At 51.8% G+C, this 20,218-nt stretch overlaps 1 protein-coding gene across 5 annotated transcripts in view; it reads right to left on the reverse strand.

Annotated features, from left to right (window-relative positions):
• Window positions 1-7,121: 7,121 nt before the first annotated feature.
• The window catches only part of Ankrd11 (ankyrin repeat domain containing 11), a 158,656-nt gene continuing 145,559 nt past the window's right edge, over window positions 7,122-20,218 (reverse strand). For 4 of the 5 annotated variants that reach the window (XM_008772667.4, XM_063278178.1, XM_039097915.2 and 1 more), the window contains 5 exons: window positions 13,613-20,118; window positions 11,651-11,749; window positions 11,439-11,582; window positions 9,656-9,748; window positions 7,122-8,141 (listed from right to left, as the gene is read on the reverse strand). In XM_008772667.4, coding sequence (XP_008770889.1) covers window positions 7,956-8,141; window positions 9,656-9,748; window positions 11,439-11,582; window positions 11,651-11,749; window positions 13,613-20,118 — 7,028 coding nt within the window. In that variant the 3' untranslated portion in view covers window positions 7,122-7,955. The remainder of the gene's footprint in view (window positions 8,142-9,655; window positions 9,749-11,438; window positions 11,583-11,650; window positions 11,750-13,612; window positions 20,119-20,218) is intronic. The other variant, NM_001374009.1, reaches the window with a different exon arrangement.

Raw genomic sequence — 20,218 nt, forward strand, 5'->3', positions numbered from 1 at the left:
TTCAGCCCGCAGCAGGACTGTTTCTCTGTCATTCATTCCCTTCTTTCCTCCCTCCCACCCGTTCTGTGTTCACTGTGTAGCTGAAGATCACCTGAATTCCTGATCTTACTGCCTCTGCCACCAAAACCTTGGGGTTACAGAGGAGCACCCCAACCCCAACTACAACTGCTTCTGCTGGCGCTGATGTCTGATGAGATCTGACATGAGACCTGTCTGCTTCTCCTCTAGCGCCCCCGCTCACTCTCTTGCTTTCTCTCAATCCCTGCCCCCTTCCTTGTCACCATGGGTGCCATTTATTTATCTTGAGACAATGTCCCAGGCTGTCGCTGGCCTCGAAGTTGTAGCAGTCCCACCGCCTTTGTTTCTAGATTTGAGAATACAGATGTGAACCACCGTTCTTGGCTTTGTTTAGATGTGAGGTGGGGGGTGTCTTCTTATAGATTGCCCAGATTGGCCTTAAGTGTGAAGCGACCTTCCCGCCTGGCCTCCTGAGTACTGGGATTATAGGCTGCACCACAGAGACGTAACCAGTTGCAGTTTTCCGCGTTTATGTGCCTCCCCTGGTCTGGTTTTAATTTAATCAATTTGACTGCTGAGGGAAGATGGGAAAAGTGGGGCCATGACCCCCACGCTCCAGAACTGTTCCTAGTGACCAGGCATCTGACCCCGAGAGCCCCATGCAGTCCACACCAAGACTCATGTCTTCACAGTGGTGGTCTCTTACATGCCTGTGAGGTGGTGGCGTGGGGAGGGAGGAGGAATGGAAGCTGGAGAGCGAGGACACTAAGGTTTATCATTTTAGCGTTTCCTTGAGTGGAGGTCGAGATAGGATCTTGCTGTGAAGCCCTGACTGGCCTCAAACCCACAGCAACTCCCCCCGCTTTGGTCTCCTGAGTGCTGGGACTGCAGCTGTGTACCTCTAGACTTGGTTATTTTCCTTTCTTTAATGCAGATCTGCGTTTTTGTTTTCTTTAAACCTTAGATTTCTTAATGCATTGTATATGTGCAATACACACAAGATAATGTATGCATGTCTGTATGGGTCTATGCCAAATGTATGGTTTCCTGCGAACGCCAGAAAAGCAAGTCAGGTCCTTTAGAGCTGGAGTTTCAGGCAGTTGTGAGCTGACATCCTTTTCTGGGAACCAAACTCTGGTCCTTTGGGGGTCTTAGCTATTAAGCCGTCTCTCTGGCCCCAGATCTGAGTCTCTTCTCTCTCCCAGATCCCCAGGCCTCGTGCAAACTAACCACATACTCAGTCTCCACCTTAGCCTGACCTGTGCTTCTCTAAGGAATGTCTAATATGCCCTCTGGGGAGGCAATTAGGACGGATTCCTTCAATTCCTGTGCGAGGAGACTTTTCTGCCCTGGAGCTTTCTCCTCTCCCCTTTCTTTAAATAGAGATCTGCCTGCCTCTGCCCTGGGTGTTGGGACTGCAGGTGTGCACCCCCCATCCGGCGACCCTTCACCTTGGAGAGTGAAGGTCACGGAACGGGTTTCTGAACCCAAGTTCCTTCGCTGTGCTCTCTTCCTGTTTCCTGAGACGGATAGGATTCCTACCATGGTTTCTCTCTAAGAGCGGCCTCTTTCAGGATTTCTGTCCTTTAAAAATGGTGTGCCCAGTGTCTGGGGAGAGGCTCAGTTGGCAAAGTGCCAGCAGTGTAAGCGAGAACCCAGCCAGGCATGGTGGCGCCTGTGAGGTGGTGTTGTCCTAGCACTGAGGAATTGGGCAGGCAGATCCCTGAGTGTGGGGCCAGCCTGGTCTACAGGGTGAGTTCCAGGACAGCCAGGGCTACATAGGGGAACCTTGTCTCAAAACACTGAACCACAGCAAAGCAAACAAAAAGGGTGATCCCAGGTAAAGGACAGGTGGGTATGACAGCCTGCAGTCACAGCATGCGGGGCGAGAGGACAGGGATCCCTGGAAGAGACGGCTAATTAGACCACACGGGTTGATAGTGAGAGCCTGTTCAGTATGTAAGCTGCACAGTAAGCAAGAAAGACATCGATGACAGAGCCTCCGGCCTCCACACGGGCTACTACTGTTGTTGTGATGAAACACCGGGACTGATAGACTCAGGAAAGCGTTGAGTTTTGCTTACACTTCCACACCATGGTTTATCACTAAAGGAAGTCAGGGCAGGAACCTGGAGGCAGGAGCTGCTGCAGAGGCCGTGAGGGAGCGCTGCTCATCGTGATGTGTTGACCTTGTTTGCTTAGAGTTCCCGGACCACCAGCTCAGGGGTGGCACCACCCACAGTGGGCCCAGTTCCACATCACACACTAGTCAGAAAATACCCTATAGGCATTTCTTTCAATTAGGGTTCCCTTCTCTCTGATGACTTTAGCTTGTGTCAAACTGACAAAATCAGTCAGCCCACCATGCGCACACACACACACACACACACACACACACACACACACTCACTCACTCACACTCACACATACACTCACACACACACACTCACACACACACTCACACACTCACACACACGGTGTGCTCAAATATTAAAGAAGTACATGGTGGCCCAGTTGCCCTTCCGAAGCCTCACTTTGCCCCAAATGACCACTCTCACTGGTATCCATAACTGCCAACAAGCTGGGCAGGTGAGCCTTATTTTTCGGTTTTAAATTCTCCATTTGTTTTTGCTGATTTTGAGCTGGCCTCAATCTTCGGACCCCCCACCTCCCACATGTTGGCATTGAGAGGTACACATTGCCAGGCCTGATTTCTGTGCTGCTACAGACAGCCCAAGGCCCGCAGTGAGCACTTTACCAACTGGGCTACATTCCCAGCCCTGCTTGTGTTTTGAGACAGGGCCTCACTCCTTAGCTAAGGTTGACGTTGAACTTACTGAGAGGCCCAGGGAGGCCTCAAACTTGGAGCAGCCACCTTCTGGCCTCCATCTCCTGAGGACTGGAGTCACAGTTGTAAGCCTCCATGTGGTACAACCCCAGCCAGCCATGTGGGTGTCTTTGTTTTCCTTTTCTTTCACAGTGTGTATATCGAGCATCTAAAGACTGTTAGCTTGCTTCTGTGAGGTCTTAGCTGCTTTAACAGATCGGTGCTGCCTCTGACCGTGCCCTTGAGGCACAGACTCTGTGGTCTCTGCAGGTGAGTGACCTTTTGCTTTGCTTGTTTCTGTGTGGGCTCAGGGCTATGAGCCCTTGGGTCTTGTTTAGAAACTGTGAAGACTTACTGTGCTTCACTGAATAACAGGCCTAGTTAGAGTCAGGCTGTGTGTTCTTGCCAGTCCCCACTGCCTCCTTCCCCCAGGAATCTCAAGGTTAGTTTGGCTTTCGCACTATTGTTATCTGTTCTCGTTTGGTACTGGGGATAGAAACCAGGGTCTCAGGTATACCAGGCAAATGGTATACTGCCCAGTCCTACTTGCATGCCTCAGCTCAGCTCTCACACCCATGCTCAGTCTGGACCATGTGTTACTTCACTGTAGGCTGGGTCGTCTAAAGCAAAAGGGAGCTGAGACCTTTGACTCGTCTTGCCCTCTCCTAGGACTCCCTTTTGGCCTTCTAGGTTATATATACTACACACACACACACACACACACACACACACACACACACACACACACACAATACATACACATATACTATACACACACACTAATATATACTACACACATATACTACACACACAGATACACACTAATATATACTATACACACACATACAATACACACACATATACTATACACACACTAATATATACCACACACACATATACTATACATACAGACACACACACTAATATATACTATACACACACTAATATATAGTACACACACACATACAATACACAGACACACAAACATATATACATACTAATATATACTACACACACCACACAAATATATACTGTGTGCACACACACACATACTATACATACAGACACACATGCACACACTAACACATACACACACCACACAAATATATACTGCACACACACACACACACACACACACACACACACACAACTGCTTTGAATGCTGCTCACACTAGTCCTTTAGGACCTCAGCAAAAGGCATGGCGGAATTACCTGGTCTCGAGCACTTCTGAACCGAGCCATTCTCAGAATGTCCCCCGTGACTTCCTTGCTTAGAGGATGGAATAAGTCACCCAGAGTCATGGGAGTACAGCGCTGGGTCATTTTAAGCCTTCTCCATTTGCTGAGCCCGACTTCCAGCCTATCGCCAGTTCTCGGAGTAACCCACACAGTGAGCAGGTGGCAGTTTGCTCCTGCTGGGTGTTGTGCTATCCAGACACCGGGGAGACCCCTGGTTGTCCTGTTTGAGGTGACTTCCTGTCTGACCCATTGTGGAAGGTGGGGATGCTAACATCTGCCCCAGGAGAGCAGATCTGCCAACAGTCAAGGTGGTTCTTGATTTACCTAGACTGGTTTCAGAGGGACAGCTTTTCAGTCGTGCTTCTCATGCTGGGGGAGCCAGCCAGCTGCCCGTGAGCTTCACGGCTCTGCTACTGCCCTGGCTGACCTAGAATCCCACCTGTGGCTGCTATCTTATATACTTTGACAGTATCTGTTTACGTTGCTTAATTAAAAAAAAAAATCAAATTTGGGCGCCTTCTGACCGTAGTTTCATCATTCCTCTCCTTCCGGGACTCCCTCAGGCACTGCACACGGGCCTTGCTTGGCATCTGTAGAACCCAGGCTTTTCCTTCAGTCTTTTTGACTATCTCAACGATCCACTTCCCAGCATACTCACTTCCAACCCAGATTCAATTACTACACTCTATCGGGGTTGGTTTGTTTCTTTAAAACGACTTATTGGTTCCGGCCGGAGAGACAGTTTTTCTATCACCAGCCGCGTTAATACTGCAGACATGATTTGCTTTGTATACTAAGAAGTTTGTTTGAGTTTGTCTGGTAAGATCATTTTCTTGGCCCCAGGGCTTTCCCTCAGCAGCTCTGACGGATTACAAAGCCACTTCATTTGCTATTTGCATAAGGGTTTAATCTGGGTTGGAGCTAAGAAAATGTTCTCAGGTGCTTCCTGGCCACAAGCTTTCTCCTCCCAAGAATGTGTCCATTAAAGCTTTCAGGATGCCCATGGCAGACCGAGCCCACATCTGGCTCCTGTGTCCTTGGGATAAGGGTGTTTCTGAACAGTGCTGTAGAAGAGGGAATCACAGTTGCTTTTCCAGAGAGCTGTCAGGTGTGGGGACTCCTCTTGGCTGGCTGCATGGTGATTCTCTAGGCACCAGCCAAGGGGGCGTGGTGGAAGAGACGCCTCAGACTCCGTGTCCTCACTCCTCAGTTGCTTCCTTGTGCGAGCAGAGAGACTGTGGATTTCATGAGCCGTGTGTGGTTCGTTCTGACGGACGAGAAGTCTCAACAGCTCACCTCTGTTGAGATCTGGAACATTATTCTGGAGATACCTGATCTTAAATCTTAACTTAAATCTTAAATCTTAAATTTTCTGTCAAACTAATATTCCTTACTTTGTCTTCTCTGAATTCACTTCCTCATGTTTTGGGCTTTTGTAGAGATCGCACCGACAGTTATTTTAGCTTCCTGTACTGTACTCCAGTGTTTGTGACTAACTTTCTGGTGTCCCGTGAGACTGAAAAAAAATGCCAACTTGCAATTTCCACCCCTAAATAACAAGAGGTGCCCGAAACATGATTGTGGCTCAGAAACCCAGTCATTTCCAGTTCTAGGACCAGACCACCACCATGGCCAGGTGCAGAGCTCACTCCTGTTTTAAGCATCACACGAATCCAGTACAGTTGCTTGGGATATGGGTCTTACTTTGTCGTTCTCCATCAGAGGTTGTCAGTTGGGAGGACCTTGCTGTGTGGAGGGACAGGCAGCATGTCTCACACTGTGGTCAGACATGTTGTCAGGCCTGCCTCCACAGGAGAACTTGAGCAGCCCTGAGGCAGGGAGACCCTGCTGTGTGACAGCTCCTGAGGTGGAAGGAGTGCAAATAAAATAAGTCCTAGTGTGTGCAGCACTTGCCCTGCCTCCTGCTGCCCCTCGGGGCCAGAGTTCTCACTCTCCTCTCTCTCCACTCCGCATTCCCTGTCCTAAGACAGACATTGGTTCCTTTAGGAAAGGTGAAAATTACTTGTAGAGAGCTCCTTTGGTCCTCCAGGGCAAAGCCCTCATGGGGCTCCAAACGCCACCTGGAAGGAAAGCCCTGGGTGGGACTTTGTCCTTAGGCCAGCCTAGGACCCAGTGGGTCTAACCCAAGCTCAAGAGCCATCTGAACAGGAGAGAAGCTGCTCCCGGGTTTCCTCTGAGAACTGGCACCCATTTACAGGTGTAGGAGAGCCCCTACCAGTGGCCCACTTTTCCTTTTCCTCCCTCCCATTCCCTATCCTAGCCTGGCATTGTGTGTGTGTGTGTGTGTGTGTGTGTGTGTGTGTGTGTGTGTGTGTGTGTGTGAGAGAGAGAACCACCGTCTCTGTGAGGACTAGAAGTCTGAACATGCACCTGCAGCATCTGCCTCAGAGCTCTGATGTGCACGAGGTCCTTAGCTCTCTATTAGAACTCAGGTACTCCTTGCATGAAGTTGAGCTTCTCGGGCCGGCAGTCTTAGTTTCAGGGACTGCAGGCTACAGTCGGCACACATGGACTCAGCGTGTCGGGCGGACAGTAGGATGTGCCCCTATAAATACTGTCTTTAACGCAGGCTCTGACATCTACAGCGCAAACTGTAAAGCCTTGGACAGAGAGAGGGCTGGAGTCCTGGTGATCTGCCACTGTGAGCTAAGACTGGTGGCTCCAGGGATGCCTGGAAATAATGGAAATGGACTTCAAAGCCATGTCTCACCATACAGTGGCCAGAAGCAGACGGGGACAGCCCAGTCACAGAGCTGCTGGCATCTTTACACCGCCAGGCCACGCTCAAGGCCGTGGAGGCTCTGGGCGGGTGTCTGACCTTTTGTCACAGACTGAGGGGCCTCTGCTCCAGCCTTGCCCCTCTACCTGAAATCCAAATGAATGGTGCACTTAAGAGCCTAGGATTCTGGGTGCTTTGACATGGACGTCAGTTAGCGCGCCGCCTGCCCCGCCCGCCCTCCTGCCCACCCGCCCGTAAGAGACCCTGCTACCTGAAGGGACAGTGCCATGTACAAAGAACATTTTAATTAATTTATTTATTTCTTTACACATAACTGAAAGTGATGTTACAGTACATAAGTTATTTACAACTGTGCAGTAATGTGTTGCAAAATAAATTATCTAGAAGGCAGCAAAAGTACATTGTGAATGTATATAAAACTGTACAGGTTTGCGGATACACTCTATAGGATTATTGGCTCTGTAGTGTTTCAAGTTACGTTCTCAGAAAGAGAAACAAAATGCCCAAGATTAAAGGAAAAATATACAAACCACGTGGATTTGACTCCATTAAAAACACTATCGGAGAGTCCTGGCTGCGTCCCTGTGTCCAGGCAGGCAGCAGCCGGACCCTTGCCGGCACCAGTGTCCAAGCCTGTCCCGGGGACCAGGGCGGGACAGCACTTTCCTGCCTCTCTGACCTGGAGGTCACTGCTTGTGCGAGGTGGACGCCTTAGTCTATCTTCCATTAGTTGATCAGAATGGAACGAGGAATTAAAAAAAGAAAAGAAAGAAAAAACCACACTCTGCTCTGCGACTCCTCAAGTGCCCTGTCATCAGCTGAAGAGAACCCAGAGGGCGTGACTGAGACAGAGCCACCCTGTCTGTGGCCATGGTCTCCTTGTCCCAAGCTCTGCAGTGTCCAGGCCCCGTGCTCCCCCCGGCGACTGGATAAAGAGGTGCATTCGACCTCACCGGCATCTGGAGGGAGAGACATGGCCAGGCCAGGTGCAGTCTCTGGGCTCCTCCCACTTGATGGACGCGGTGCTCCCTCCTCCGCTGCCGGGACTCATCGGCAGCACTGGGCGACCTATGTGGCCCTCGTTTGTGTCCTGTGACCTTCATCTGGGTGTCATGCTGGCAACAGTACAAAGTCATCGTTGACGTCAACCATGGGCACGTAGAAGGATGGCACCTCATTTACACACAGGGACTTGTGCCCAGCAGGGTCCAGCTCCTGGGCCTTCAACTGCCACTCCATCCTCTGCACGGCATTGAGGGCTGCAGCTTCATGTTGCTGCCGCATCAGCAAACATGTCTGCGGAACACACAAGGCGAGAGGGATCACCAAACCCTGGCTTCCACCACTGCCTTCAGGCTTCACCACAGGATTGTAAACCCACCCTGGTTCTCAGCTCAGAATCTGGTTCACACCCTGATGAGGCCCAGATCCTCCTGGAGTCAGATGTGTGAGGACAGGGCTAGAGACCTGCGTCCAGCAGATGGACCTCCCCCATGCTGACGGTCATACTGGAGGTCTGACCCCCCTAACTGCTCTGTGAACTGCTCCGTCTCCTACAACTCACTTGGGGGCTGGAGTTCTGCGCTCACTGGTGTGGATATTTTCTTCATGGGAGCAATGGCACGTAAAAGTGTGCATGGGGGCTTGGATGGAGTGAGACCAAATGAATCATTTTAAACATGGCCCAGAGTTCACCCCGCTCAGAGTTAGCTGCTCACTGTTCTGCAGCTGATCCTGACGTACTGAAGGACAGTTGTGGGTATCCGGTAGGCTAGACTATCCTAATGAACACATTGCTCATATCGATCCGTAAGTTTTGAATGACTAAAGTCATTTAATTGCTAGGCGAGGTGCATGATTTAGGAGATTCAATCCTGTGAACCTACTACCAGTGTCAGTTTCCCACAGGGAGACAGAGCCTCCTCCAACCCAGCCTTGCTAGTCTTCTGAACGAAGAACCCCATTCACCTTTTGGTTCTAAAAAGGAAACACTGAGGATCTTTTTCCCCTAAGATTTGGCCATTTTATCTCCTTCTAGAATTCTCTTCAAAGAAATTTTAGGACTGTTTTCTTTGCTATCAGATACAGTCAAATTTGAGTATGTCTCTGTCTCCTAACCAACATCACGCATACCCTCACCTGGGATGAGGTGTGGCCTAGAGGGGACGTTTAGATGGAGTAAGAGAATGGAGCAGGAGCTCATGAGAAAACGGAAAACCACCTCTTTGTGAGCCCTGCTTCTGACAAGCCTCAGGTCTAAGCACAAGGAGTTCTGATTCTCCCCAGGTCTTCTCAGCATCTCTGAATAGACGAACCTCTATGCAATGCTAATGTCGACTAGCCAGCTAACTCTGACGTCTTACTGTCTACAATATGTAGTTGATGACAGCAGTCAGGAGACTCTGGGTTGACTTCCCTGCATGAGAAGAGCACCATTTACGGGTAAACCGCATACAAGAGAGACATGAACTTCTTTTCTCATCTGTGAGTGGCCCTGTGGAGTCTGATGCTACCCTATGTCTGCCTTGAGTAGCTGTAGGTGGTGATGTGCGTCCTTGTTGATCTCCCTTTCCCGTCCTCTGTGTACTGTACTAGCCAATCCTTCAAGTATAGAAGGTAGGCTGGGCCCTCTTAGGAAGGCTCAGGCTGGGTCCTGCCAAGAGCTGCTCCCTACACCTGGACAGAAGGGAAGACGCGACAGACCTTAAGATCTCTCTCACCCTGAGAGCAGCAGTAGAGTGAGAACCTTCAAAGCACCCTCCTGTCGGGGGCGCAGCCCCCACAAGCACGAGTACCTGGCACTCACTCACCTTCATGCGGTCATACTTGTCGTCTACGTCCTGCAGCCAGGAGATGAACTGGCGAGCATTGAAGCGGTCTCGTACAGACTTGTTTTCATCCCCCTGTGGGATCAATAGGGATGTTCACAAAAGCTTTTTAAGCCATGTGGGTGAGACCTTTGATGGCTCAGTCCTTTGTCCATCAAAGGACACAATACATGTTTCTATTCCTAGGTACTGGTGGCCACAGACTGGGGCAGGTGGCATTTTGCATGACTCCATGGTAAGCCACTTTCCTATGCATAGAATGTGGCCTCCTAAGAAGGGAGGGCCACACAGAGCTGGCAACGTTGTGTGCTAATGTATTCCTTTTTAGAAGCTCAAGGCAATTTTTCTGCTTGGAAAAGCACAACTGAGACCTCTGAGGTGGAAACTGAGGCTCTCCCTCTGCATGGAGTCTGAGGCTCGAGGGGACCCTCGCTTCACTTTCACCACACATACACAGCCTTGTCTGTTCTGTTACACAAGAACCAAGTTTTATGTTGCCTCACAAAGGGGAAGGAAGAACTTGGAGCTGGATGGATGCAGGGAAACAGACTGCTCTGACATGGCCGGCTGACCTGCCTGAGTGCTAGGGAGCAAGGCAAGTTAGAAAGTTCTGCAATCGTCGGCCCAAGTGTGGCCCGCATCCAGTATGTACCAGCAAGAGGATGCAGGCAGGCATCTCTCAATTTCAAACTCAGCAAACTGTTTGAAATGCACAGGAGTCTGTATTTAAGCAAAATCTTCAAACACTCAATTATCTGCTTTGGCATGCTGGTACCCGTCCGTGTAATCCAGCACTTAGGAGAGGGAGTTTAAGGTTGGCCGGGTCACATGAGACTCTTTCTCTACAAGATTACCTGTTGTTACCTGTGCAGAAGGGGGAACGTGTGTGTCCCTTCCCCACATACGGGAATGTTAGATTTTAATCTAAGTGTATTCAATTATGTTGTACACGGCAATGGCCTCTAGAGCTCCTGTTTTAAGGAGGACAGACATATCACCAAGGTCTCAACAGCCAGGAGAAAGAGGTTACAAGCGGCCATGCTGAACAGGGAAGGGACACAGTCCAGGAGTAAATCTAACTTCTATGAGATTTCTACAGAGGACAGAGAAAATAGTGTTCAAAGAATGTGACAGCCAGTGTGTGACAAGACCCACCTCAGACCCACAGCTGGGCAGAGTCGAGGAGACTTAGGGTCTGAAATGATGCAGAGCAGGAAGAAGTGACAAAATGCTAAAAGGCTTCTGGGAGTTTCCTTAGGGAGATGGCGGGATGACTCAGTTGGGGCAGGAAATGCAGTTATGGCACTGGAACGTGTGCTGCTCTGGCGTCGTATGATCAGGCCGAGTGCTTCTAGGCCCTGCGACTCCAACTGCCTCAATAAAGCCAATCTCCAACCACAATGAAGCTGAGGAGCTCTGTAGGCCTCTGCAGCCTCGCAGGAACACTTGGTCTTGTGGCCCCAATGTCTTGATGCTACAATTATCATTGCCCCATCACTGTCACTAACATAGCAGCTCTGGTCACCTTTAGCTGAAGATGGGGCTGACATCACCCCTGCAGCTGGGGAGGAGGAGGATGCTATTCGTCCTACCTGGATGCACAGTTGCCTCAGAGACTGTGGAAGGCTTGAGGACCTTGTCCATGACATTCCCATGCCTTCTGAGGCAACCTGGGGCTAGATCCCCACAGCTATGGCTTGGTACATGGGACAAGTCTTGGGAGGAAAGGTGAAAGCTGACACTTCCCCCTGGTAGTGTTACTGACCTGGCTCTCCAGAGGCATGTTGTAGACCTCGGAGTCCAGCAGCATTGTGCATGCACTGAATGGCACTGCCTGATTGGCAATGGTCCTGGCTGCCCGGCAATGAACCCGAAGAATCTCTTGCTCACAGGACACAATCAGCTTCTCCTGAAGGAGGAGAGGAACAGGTAAGCTGAAGATTCTTATTAGCAGACCCCACCCACAGCTCCACTTACCCTCTCGATGCTGTGCTGCAGACGCAGCTTACCCCGCACAGCCTCTTGTTGCTTGAACAGCTCCTTCAGAGGCTCTGCTAGAGAGGGAGGGGGTGCAATCTGCAAATATAAAGGGAGAGGGGTAAGCCACAATGAGAGTATTAAAAATGTGGACATGTTATAGCCTAGCACCCTACACCCAGAAACTTGAGAGGTGCCAGACGGTTATCTGGAAGCCCCATCGGCAGGGAAGGCACAGAGCATCTGGGGTCAGGTGCACACACCTATGCCAAAGGAGCACTGCGGGATGTGGGAATCCTGACAGTGAACAGGGTGCATGCAACAGAGTCCTCAACCAAAGCTGGGTGTCTTGGGGTGAGGGTAGGGGCAGTATGGGAAGGGCTAGACAACCACATTGAAGCAATGAGTAGAGCCTACCCTTATCCCGATGACCCTATGGAGTGTCTCACGGGGTGAGTAAGTAACCAATGAGGCAGAATAGATGTCTGTGGTGCCTAGAAGTCAGGTTACTATGGAGTCAGACTTGTAAGGCAGATACAGAGGTAGGCTAACTTGTGTACAGGACCCCAGGCAAGCAAATTCTGTTGTCTCTGATCACCAGACATCAGAGGGGGAGCGTGCACTGGTGGTGGCAGGTCAGGGTTGGGGCAGCACATGCAGTTCTCTGTGAGCCAGGAAAGGGACGCTTAGAAGTGACAACACACACAGACTAGACCTTTCTGTGCTACACATCATCAGACTCCATCATCAGACGTGCTGGGCATCAAGCAATGCTACAGGGTAGCGGTGGCAGGCAAGGCCCATCTGAGAGGGTGGAGTGTAGCCTCAGTCTACACTCAGGGAGGCCTGGAGAGCAGCCACTCCCACTAAGTACTTGACAAGAAGACACATGCCCACACAAGATGGCTCAGACACCAAAACCTGACTTGGGTAAAATCCCTGAGACCCAGACCCACATGGTGGAAAGGGGAAATCCAGCTCCTGGTAGCTGTTCTGGCTTCCCTGTGTGTGTTGTGGCAGACCAGGCAGGGTACTTGTCACTTACAATCCTCCAGGAAAGTACCCTGCGGTGGGAGGAGTCTGCGCCCGCGAGCTCCTGTGGCTTCCGACCTAGTGAGGCTAAGCCTGGGTCTTGCCTGCTTTACTCAAGGGTGTGGGGGAGGCTAAGAGAGACGAGTGGGGAGGCACAAGGAGCAGACGGGGCTCCTTTTCTTTTGGACAGAAGTCATACCACCCTGTTTCAGTAACCAAACTTCCCTCCAGCTGTGACCTACTTGTACTGGTTAACCAGGGTGAACCCACCAAAACAAGCCCCATCCTCACTAGGGTTTCCCCATGTGCGCAGTTTCTGCCTAGGCAGGGGCCAGCATGGTCATTCCCTTGTGCCCACTCAGACCACCCCTGACACTTTAGCATAATGAGTCTCTCCAAGTCAGGAAGGAACAAACAAGTACAAAGCCAGCTGTGTAGAAAAGGAAGTTGATTGTAGCGAGGCAAAGGGGGAACTCCTGAAATAGGACAGCAGTATGTGTGGCCCGTCTGTTCTGAGGTGCTAAGGAGAGGTCAGAGGAAGGTCTTTGTATGGTTAAGTGTGATGTGCCTCGGTAGGACCCCCACTGACGGGATTGAGGACAGCCAGCTCTGTCATACAGAACAGCAGCCACTGATGTCTTAAAATGCCAGTGAAGGAGTAGAGGCTTCAGGATGGCAGTGACACCCAAGAACCATGGCAAGTAAAGGTGGGAATGGATAGGGAAACAAGGCAGCTGAAAGAGGAGAAAAAGAGGCCACAGGAAAAGGAAAGGGGCCATTAGGGATGGGGTTGGAGGTGGATGTGTACAATGAAGAGCTGGATGGAGGAACTGACCCTCACACAGGACAAGAATGCCAGTACCTCTCCTGACCACAAAGCTCTCCGCCCTGCTGCTTGGTGCTTGTGGATACAGATCCCAGGGCACTCACCACAGGGATGTGCAGCTTGCTGAGGGGCTTGCCGTCCAGGAGGTAGGACCCCGTGTAGGTGACATACTCAGCATAGCACTGGGGGGCCTGCGGAGTGATGCAGCAGAGGATCTTCCGTTTCTCTTCGATCTTCTTTCTGATCTGAAGGTACTCAAAGTATGGGTTGGACCTGTCGCTGTGGTAGGGCTCAATGGCGTCCAGTTTAATTGCATCCACGATGGCTGCCAGCGTCTGCTGAATAACCTCGCGGGTCTGCTGTGTGGATGTGTTCAGCTGCTGCTGCAGCTGCTGACCAGACCGTTGGAAGCGCCGCTTGCGGGGGTGCTGGGCCTGGGCGTCCTCCTCCTCAGGGGCACGGCCCTTGGCTCTAGAGGCTGGGGCAGGCATTGAGTCCTTCTCTGTTGCGGGTATGCCCTGCTTGCTCTGGCTGGCCAGCATCTGGGCACGGTTCCTGGTCATCCGCTGAGGAACTTCTTCCACCTTGGGGGCCTTGGGGGCTTCGGATGTAGGTTTGGGCTCTGGGTCTGTAGCTTCTGGCTGAATGTTGCCTGGGGGCCCTTCAACAGCAGCCACAACACAGGCGGCCTCTGCACTGTTGGGTGCCTGTGCCAAGCCATCTGTGGTGGGTCCATCAGGGGCACAGCAGGGAGCAGCAGAAGGATCTTCAGCTTCAGTCTCTTCATCACCACCTCCTGCGGGGCGCTGCTGTTCAGGGGGACTGGGTGCTGGCACCAAATTGGAGATTGAGGCTTCGGGGGCACTGTCATCTGCCAGGACTTCTGTTTCCGCTGCAGCTTCTAGAACCACATCCAGCTTTGTCTCCTCTGAGGGCTCGGGCTCTGTGGAGAGCTGAGGGGATGCTTCCTGAGGAGGTGGGGCTGGTGGTTCCTCAGTTGTGGAGGCAGGGACATCCCCTCCACTGAGAACCCCCGTGGGGCCTGGAGGGCTCTCTACTGGAGGGGCAGGACTGGCCTCTGCAGTTTCTGCCTCAACATCTGAAGCATCTTTGGCCTGGAGAGGAAGCTCTGGCAGTGAGAAGGGCCCCAGGTCGAGGTCGTCCTCAGGGCTGGTAAAGGCCTCATGCCATGATACTGGTTCCACCTGGCTGAGGGCAGATATGCTATGACTGCTGTCTAGGAAGCTGCTCTCCAGGGGTCCCAGAGCCTCTACCTGAGCCACAGTAGTAACACTTGCAGGTTCAGGGGCTGTGTCCAGGGGTGCATCTGGGTGTGGCTTGCAGTTGCTGAAAAATGACTCCAGCCTAGTGGGGGCAGTGTAAGGAGCAGCCCCTTCTGCAGCAGCGATGGCCACTGGGATTGCTCCTGTCCCACCGTCTTTGACTTCTTCCAGGGCTGGCTCAGGGGCTGGCAAGGGGTAAGATCCCGGAGAGACGGGGTATGTGGGCTCTGCAGCACTGAAGGGTCCTGGGGTGGTGGAATGGAGGGGTTCTCCAGGGCAGAAATGTTTTGGGGATTCTGCAAACCTCTGTGGAGACTTTAGCATAAGCTCAGAGCCCACAGGCCAGCTGACAGGGGTTTCAGAGGCACTAGCAATAAGGGAGGAGGGAAGGGACTGCTCAGCAGCACTGTGCGTCCACTCGACGGGCTCCTCGGTGATGACCGTGTTGAAGGGGCCCTCATCCAGGGGCTCCAGATAGCTGGGCTCTGGGGGAAGGATGGCAGCTGTGGCTTGCTGGTCCTCTGTGGCATCCAGAGGTAGGCCCAGATCTGGGGGCAGGGCCCCTTCAATGGCTGGGGTCAACAGTTCACCTCTAGGGGAAGGGGAAGACTTTGGTGGTAGGTTGGAGAAGACGCTGTCTGGGGGCGGTGTGGCACTGACCACAGCGGTCGGTGGACAGTGCAGGGTGTCTACCTTGGGCGAGGGGATGCCGTAGTCTGGGGAGTAGTACTCGGGGGACAGGCAGGCAAACTTTTCTGCAGGAACGGGGGGCAGAGGAGCCTTTTCTTCCAGCAAGTGCTGTACTGGGGAATCAAAACTTGAGGCTGCAGGGACACTCTGCTGCCTGAACAGCTTGTCCCCAACACTGAATTCCTCTTCGGGTGTCCTTCTGATATCCACAGATATCGAGCGATAAAGGTTTGTGGAGATAGGCCTTGTGGGAGTCTGGCCTGCATTTTCTGCAACCACACTGGAAGCCACAGAGAACCTGTCAAAAAAGGGTGGAGAGCAGGCGCTGGTGGAAGTGGTGGAGACGGGCATCGAGTGCTGGGAGTCAGTGCAGTCGAAGACCAGGTCAGGGTAATCATCAGCACTGCATGATGGGGTTCTGGGTGTGTGCATCACCTCTTCATAGCTGGGGCATGACACTACTGAGGTGGGCGTGGGCACCCCAGTGGGTCGGCCCTGCTCAGTGCGGGGTGAAGCAGGCAGAACCTCCTTCAAGGGTTGTCCAGCCAACCAGTCTTTGGACTCTGTGCCTGGTCCAGAATGTGGCTTGCCTTCACCAGTGGGCAGCACGGGAGCCGGCTCCTTGACCTTCTTGTCCAGCCCCAGAGCTTTCTTGGAAGGGAAGTCTAGGCTCTTCTTGCGCCCATCATCCGTGGGCTTCTTCTCTTTGAGCTTGGGGTCTCCAGACCTGTGCCGCATCTTCTCCATCTGCTTCATGCGCTCCTTGTGCCGCTTGTGCCGCTCCTCGATCTCAAGGTCTTTCTGGGACAGCATCCTCTCAAAGCTGGTCATCATGAGGTCGCCATCTCCCAGGAGCTTCTCGCGGGGCCTGCTGTCCTTCTTGTTTGCGTCTCGGGATGGCAGAGGCTTGTCGTTGCCGTTGCTCATCTTCACGGAGTCGCCCTTTTCTCGTTCTGCGTTCTCCTTGAACTTCTCCTTCAGCTTGGCCTCACTGAGCTTCAGGCTTTCCTCTCTGGACTTCTCCTTAAAGCAGTTGGGAGGGTTGTCCTTGTCTTTGGCTGCAGGCTTTGGCTCATCCTTGTGATGTCTCAGGAACCCGTCTATATGCTTGTCCCTGTGTTTCTCCTTTTCTTCCCTCCATTTCTCCCTATGTTTCTCTCTCTTCTTCTTTTCTTTCAGGATGCTGATGGTACTTGACCCATACGGCTTTAACTCCTTCTCTAGTTTCTTGGCAGGTTCTCTCTCAGAATCGTTTCTGTCTTTCTTCTCTGAGGAGAACAGTTCTATAGCCTTATCTAGGTCCTCTTCCGTGTCTGCTTTTGTTGTGTAGGAACCCCCAAAAGCCTCTGCATCCGCGAAGTCCTTCTCGTACTGGCTGGCGTCCTTCCTGCCGCCGCCGCCGTCCTTGTAGTCTTCGCCCTTCTCTTTCTTGTCAGCCTTCTCCTTCTTAGCTCTCTCACGCTCGTGGCTTTTCTTAGAGGAAGACGAGGAATGCCTGTGCCTCTCCCTCTCCCTCTCCTTCAGTTTCTCTGAGAGGCAAGTGCTCTCCCTGGCCTTGTCCTCTGCTGGGGGCTCAGAGAAGGACACTTCCAGGAGCGTGCTCAGGCTGGGTTCCTGGCCATGGTCAGCAAAACTGTCAGAGGAGACCTCACTGATCTTGTCATTGGAGTCCTCCCGGTAGTCATGCAAGGCCTCTTCCTCCAGCTTCTCCAGCAGGCTCTTCTCCACATCAGGGCCTCGGGAAGACTTTCTCTCCCGGGAATGGTCCTTCTCTGGCTTCTCCTTGTGTTTACTCTTTGCCTTGTCTTCAACAAAGTGCTTCTTTTCTACCTTCTCAGGGAGTTTCTGTTTATTCTTCTTTTCTGGGGCAGAGTCAACAGAGGCTCTGTCTTTCCTTTCCTTGTATTTCTCTGCACACTCTTTATCTTTCTTTTCTTTGTGCTTCTCGAAGATCTTTTCCTTCTTGTCCTTTCCCCCTTCCGCAGCTCCTCTGTCCTTCCTCTTTTCCTTGGGCTCTTTGTCCCTTGGTTTTTCTGTGTGCTGCCTGTCGGAGGAGGCCTTCCTGTGCCTATCTGAGGGGTGTTCTCTTCCATCTTCCTTCTCCTGCAGGCTCTCCGCTCGCTGGCTGTCACCGGTCTCTCCAGTCTTGAAGCTGCTGGCCACGCACTCCTCTTTCTCATCCTCGCTCTCATCGGTGAATATGTCTGCGATGTACCAGCTCTTCTCCTTTCCCTTCCTGTCGTCCTTTCTCTCTGAGAAGTCTTCTGAGATGAGGCTGGAGAACGCCTTCTCTTTCTTTTCTCTCAGTTGGTCAAAGGGGGTTTTCCTGTCTTTGCTGTGTGTGTCTTTATGCTTTTCCTTGCCGTCTTTCTTCTCTTTAAAGCATTTTTCAAATTCTTTGTCTTTCTGACACTTCTCGAGGATAGACTTCTCGTTTCTCTCCCTCTCACCGGACTTATCTTTGTATTTCTCTGCCCTGCCCTTTTCCTTCCTGTCCTTTTCTAGGGCATCCTTTTTCTCTTTTTCCCGTGCTGCATGGGGCCGTTCCCAGGGCTCCAGGGTCTTGGTGAAGTCACAGTCTGACTTGTCCTTGAAGGTGCTATCACAGCCACACTCCTTTAGGTCCTCCCTATGCACCTCTTCAGACCGAATCCGCCCATCCCTCCGCTCCCGGGAGCCCTCTAGGGTGTCCCTCCTGTCCCGGCCCCCTTCTGCAGACTCCCGCCTTTTCTTGTCCTTCTCAGAGAGGTAGCTGGGGAAGCTTCTCTGCTTTTCTGTGTGGTCTCTCCTCTTCTCAGAATTCCTGTCTACACAGTCCCTGTCTCTCTTCCGGAAGAAAGAGTCTCTGAAATCTCGCTTCTCCCGGGTCTTGTTGTCACGCTTCTTTTCCTTACTGTCTTCTTTGACGGTTTCCAGGATAAGTTTGGCCACTGAGTCACTCTTGATGTCTCTGTAGTCTGTCACTGAGTCCCAGCTATCCTCTCCTTTGAAATCAAAAGAGGAGTCTGACAGGTCAGAAAACCACCTCTCTTGCTGGTCATCAGAGAGGCTGAACTTGGTGTCCTCGTGGTCCAGAAACTGGCTTTTGTTACAGTAGTCGTCAAAAGCAGCGTCGTCCCTGCACAGCTTTTCCTTCTTGAGCTTCTCTTTGTCCTCTCTGAAGGCCTTCTCCTTCTCCTTGGAGACCTCCTTCATGTCGTTCTTCTTTTCTAGCTTGAACGGTCGATCTTTGGACTTTTTCTTCCTTTCTTCTTTGTACAGTCTTAATTTCTCTTCCTTAGGAGACTTCTCCTTTGTGGATCTCTCCCTCTCTGTTTTACTGGGACGGTCTCTTTCCTCTCGGAAAGCTCTGCTGGTGTCTTTGCTGACGTCCTTCATTCTCTTGAGGGCTTTCTCATCCTTAAAGAGCCACTCTTTATCCTCCGACTTCGTCTTACTGAGTTTGTCTCTGTCGTGTTTCAGCACTTTCAACTTATTTTCAGTGGAGACGTCGTTCTCGAGGAGGATGGCCTTATCGGGCTTTTGCTTGGAGTCCTCATATTCATATGTAAAGCTTTTCAGTTTAAGTTCTTGGCTGACAGAACATGGTCCTTTCTCCTTGTGTTTGTGTTTGTGTTTCGTCTTGTGTTTTTTGACCACCTTCCCTTCCTTGTCCAGCTTGGGGACAGCCCCGTCTGCACAGGGGTGGAAGGTGCCTCTCCTCTCCGGCATGCTCTGCAGGCTGCCCCTTTTACGGTGCTCCTGCTTCCTCCTTGTAGGCTTCAGAGATTCCACACTGGAGCCCTCGGAGGAGCAGTCAGACTCACTGGTCAGTCCCGTCCTTGAGGAGTCTGACAAAGAACTCACCTCAGACCAGGCTGGAGAAGAAATGGCTTTCCAATTGTCAGTGCGCCAGTGCTTAGTGTGCTGGTCAGTGTGGCCAGAGCTGTGTTTCTGGGCCACAGCACTACCATGAGACGAGGTGGAGGAGGCAGACAGTGAGCTGAACAGGGAAGGGTCCTTCAGCACCAGTGGGGACCCCTTGAGGCAGCCTGAGCTCCCAACAGAGTCCCCGTCATCCTCCTCACTCTCTGAGGACTCGCTTTCTGACCCAGAGGAACAGAACTTGTCACTCCTCTTTCCAAACCGAACTTCCTTCCCTTTTGTTTCTTTCTTTCGCTTCTTTTTCAATTTATTTTTTTCTTTTTGCTGCCTAGAACTAGAAGACTCTCGTGCCTTACTACTAGGTAGCATTGTGTGTGCTGACAGCCTCAGTTTCTCTCCAGCCCCTATGGAGGCACTCACATCCTCCTCGTCTGATGTGTCTGACAAGATGCGATGGGCCGCCTTCTTTGGTGCGAGCGTGTTGTTTTTGGAGTAACTCCTCACTTCCATTTTGGGTATGGAGATGAAGCTGTTGGACTTGGCTTCCCTCCTATAGTCTTTCTTCAGCAAGTGCTTGTCATCCACCGGGGGGACCCTGTCTTGCTCGTCATCCTCGTCAAACTCGTACTCGTCCTTGACAGGGGTCACAGTTTTCTGGGGCTCTGGGTTCTTAGCCTTAAGCTTGAGGCCTTTCTCAAACTCAGAGTCTGTGTTATTGCCATCGACGGAGCTGGAAGGTGCAAAGGATGGGGCATCCTCTTCTTCAGAGCTCTCTGTTGGGAACAGGAAGGGAGATGTCAGGCAGACCAGCACCATTTTCCTACCGTCAGTTAAGGACGCTCTGCACCTGTGCTGGGAACAGGCCTCCCCCAG

Source organism: Rattus norvegicus, chromosome 19 (genome assembly GCF_036323735.1).
Source record: "Rattus norvegicus strain BN/NHsdMcwi chromosome 19, GRCr8, whole genome shotgun sequence".
Classification (NCBI taxonomy): Eukaryota; Metazoa; Chordata; class Mammalia; order Rodentia; family Muridae; genus Rattus; species Rattus norvegicus.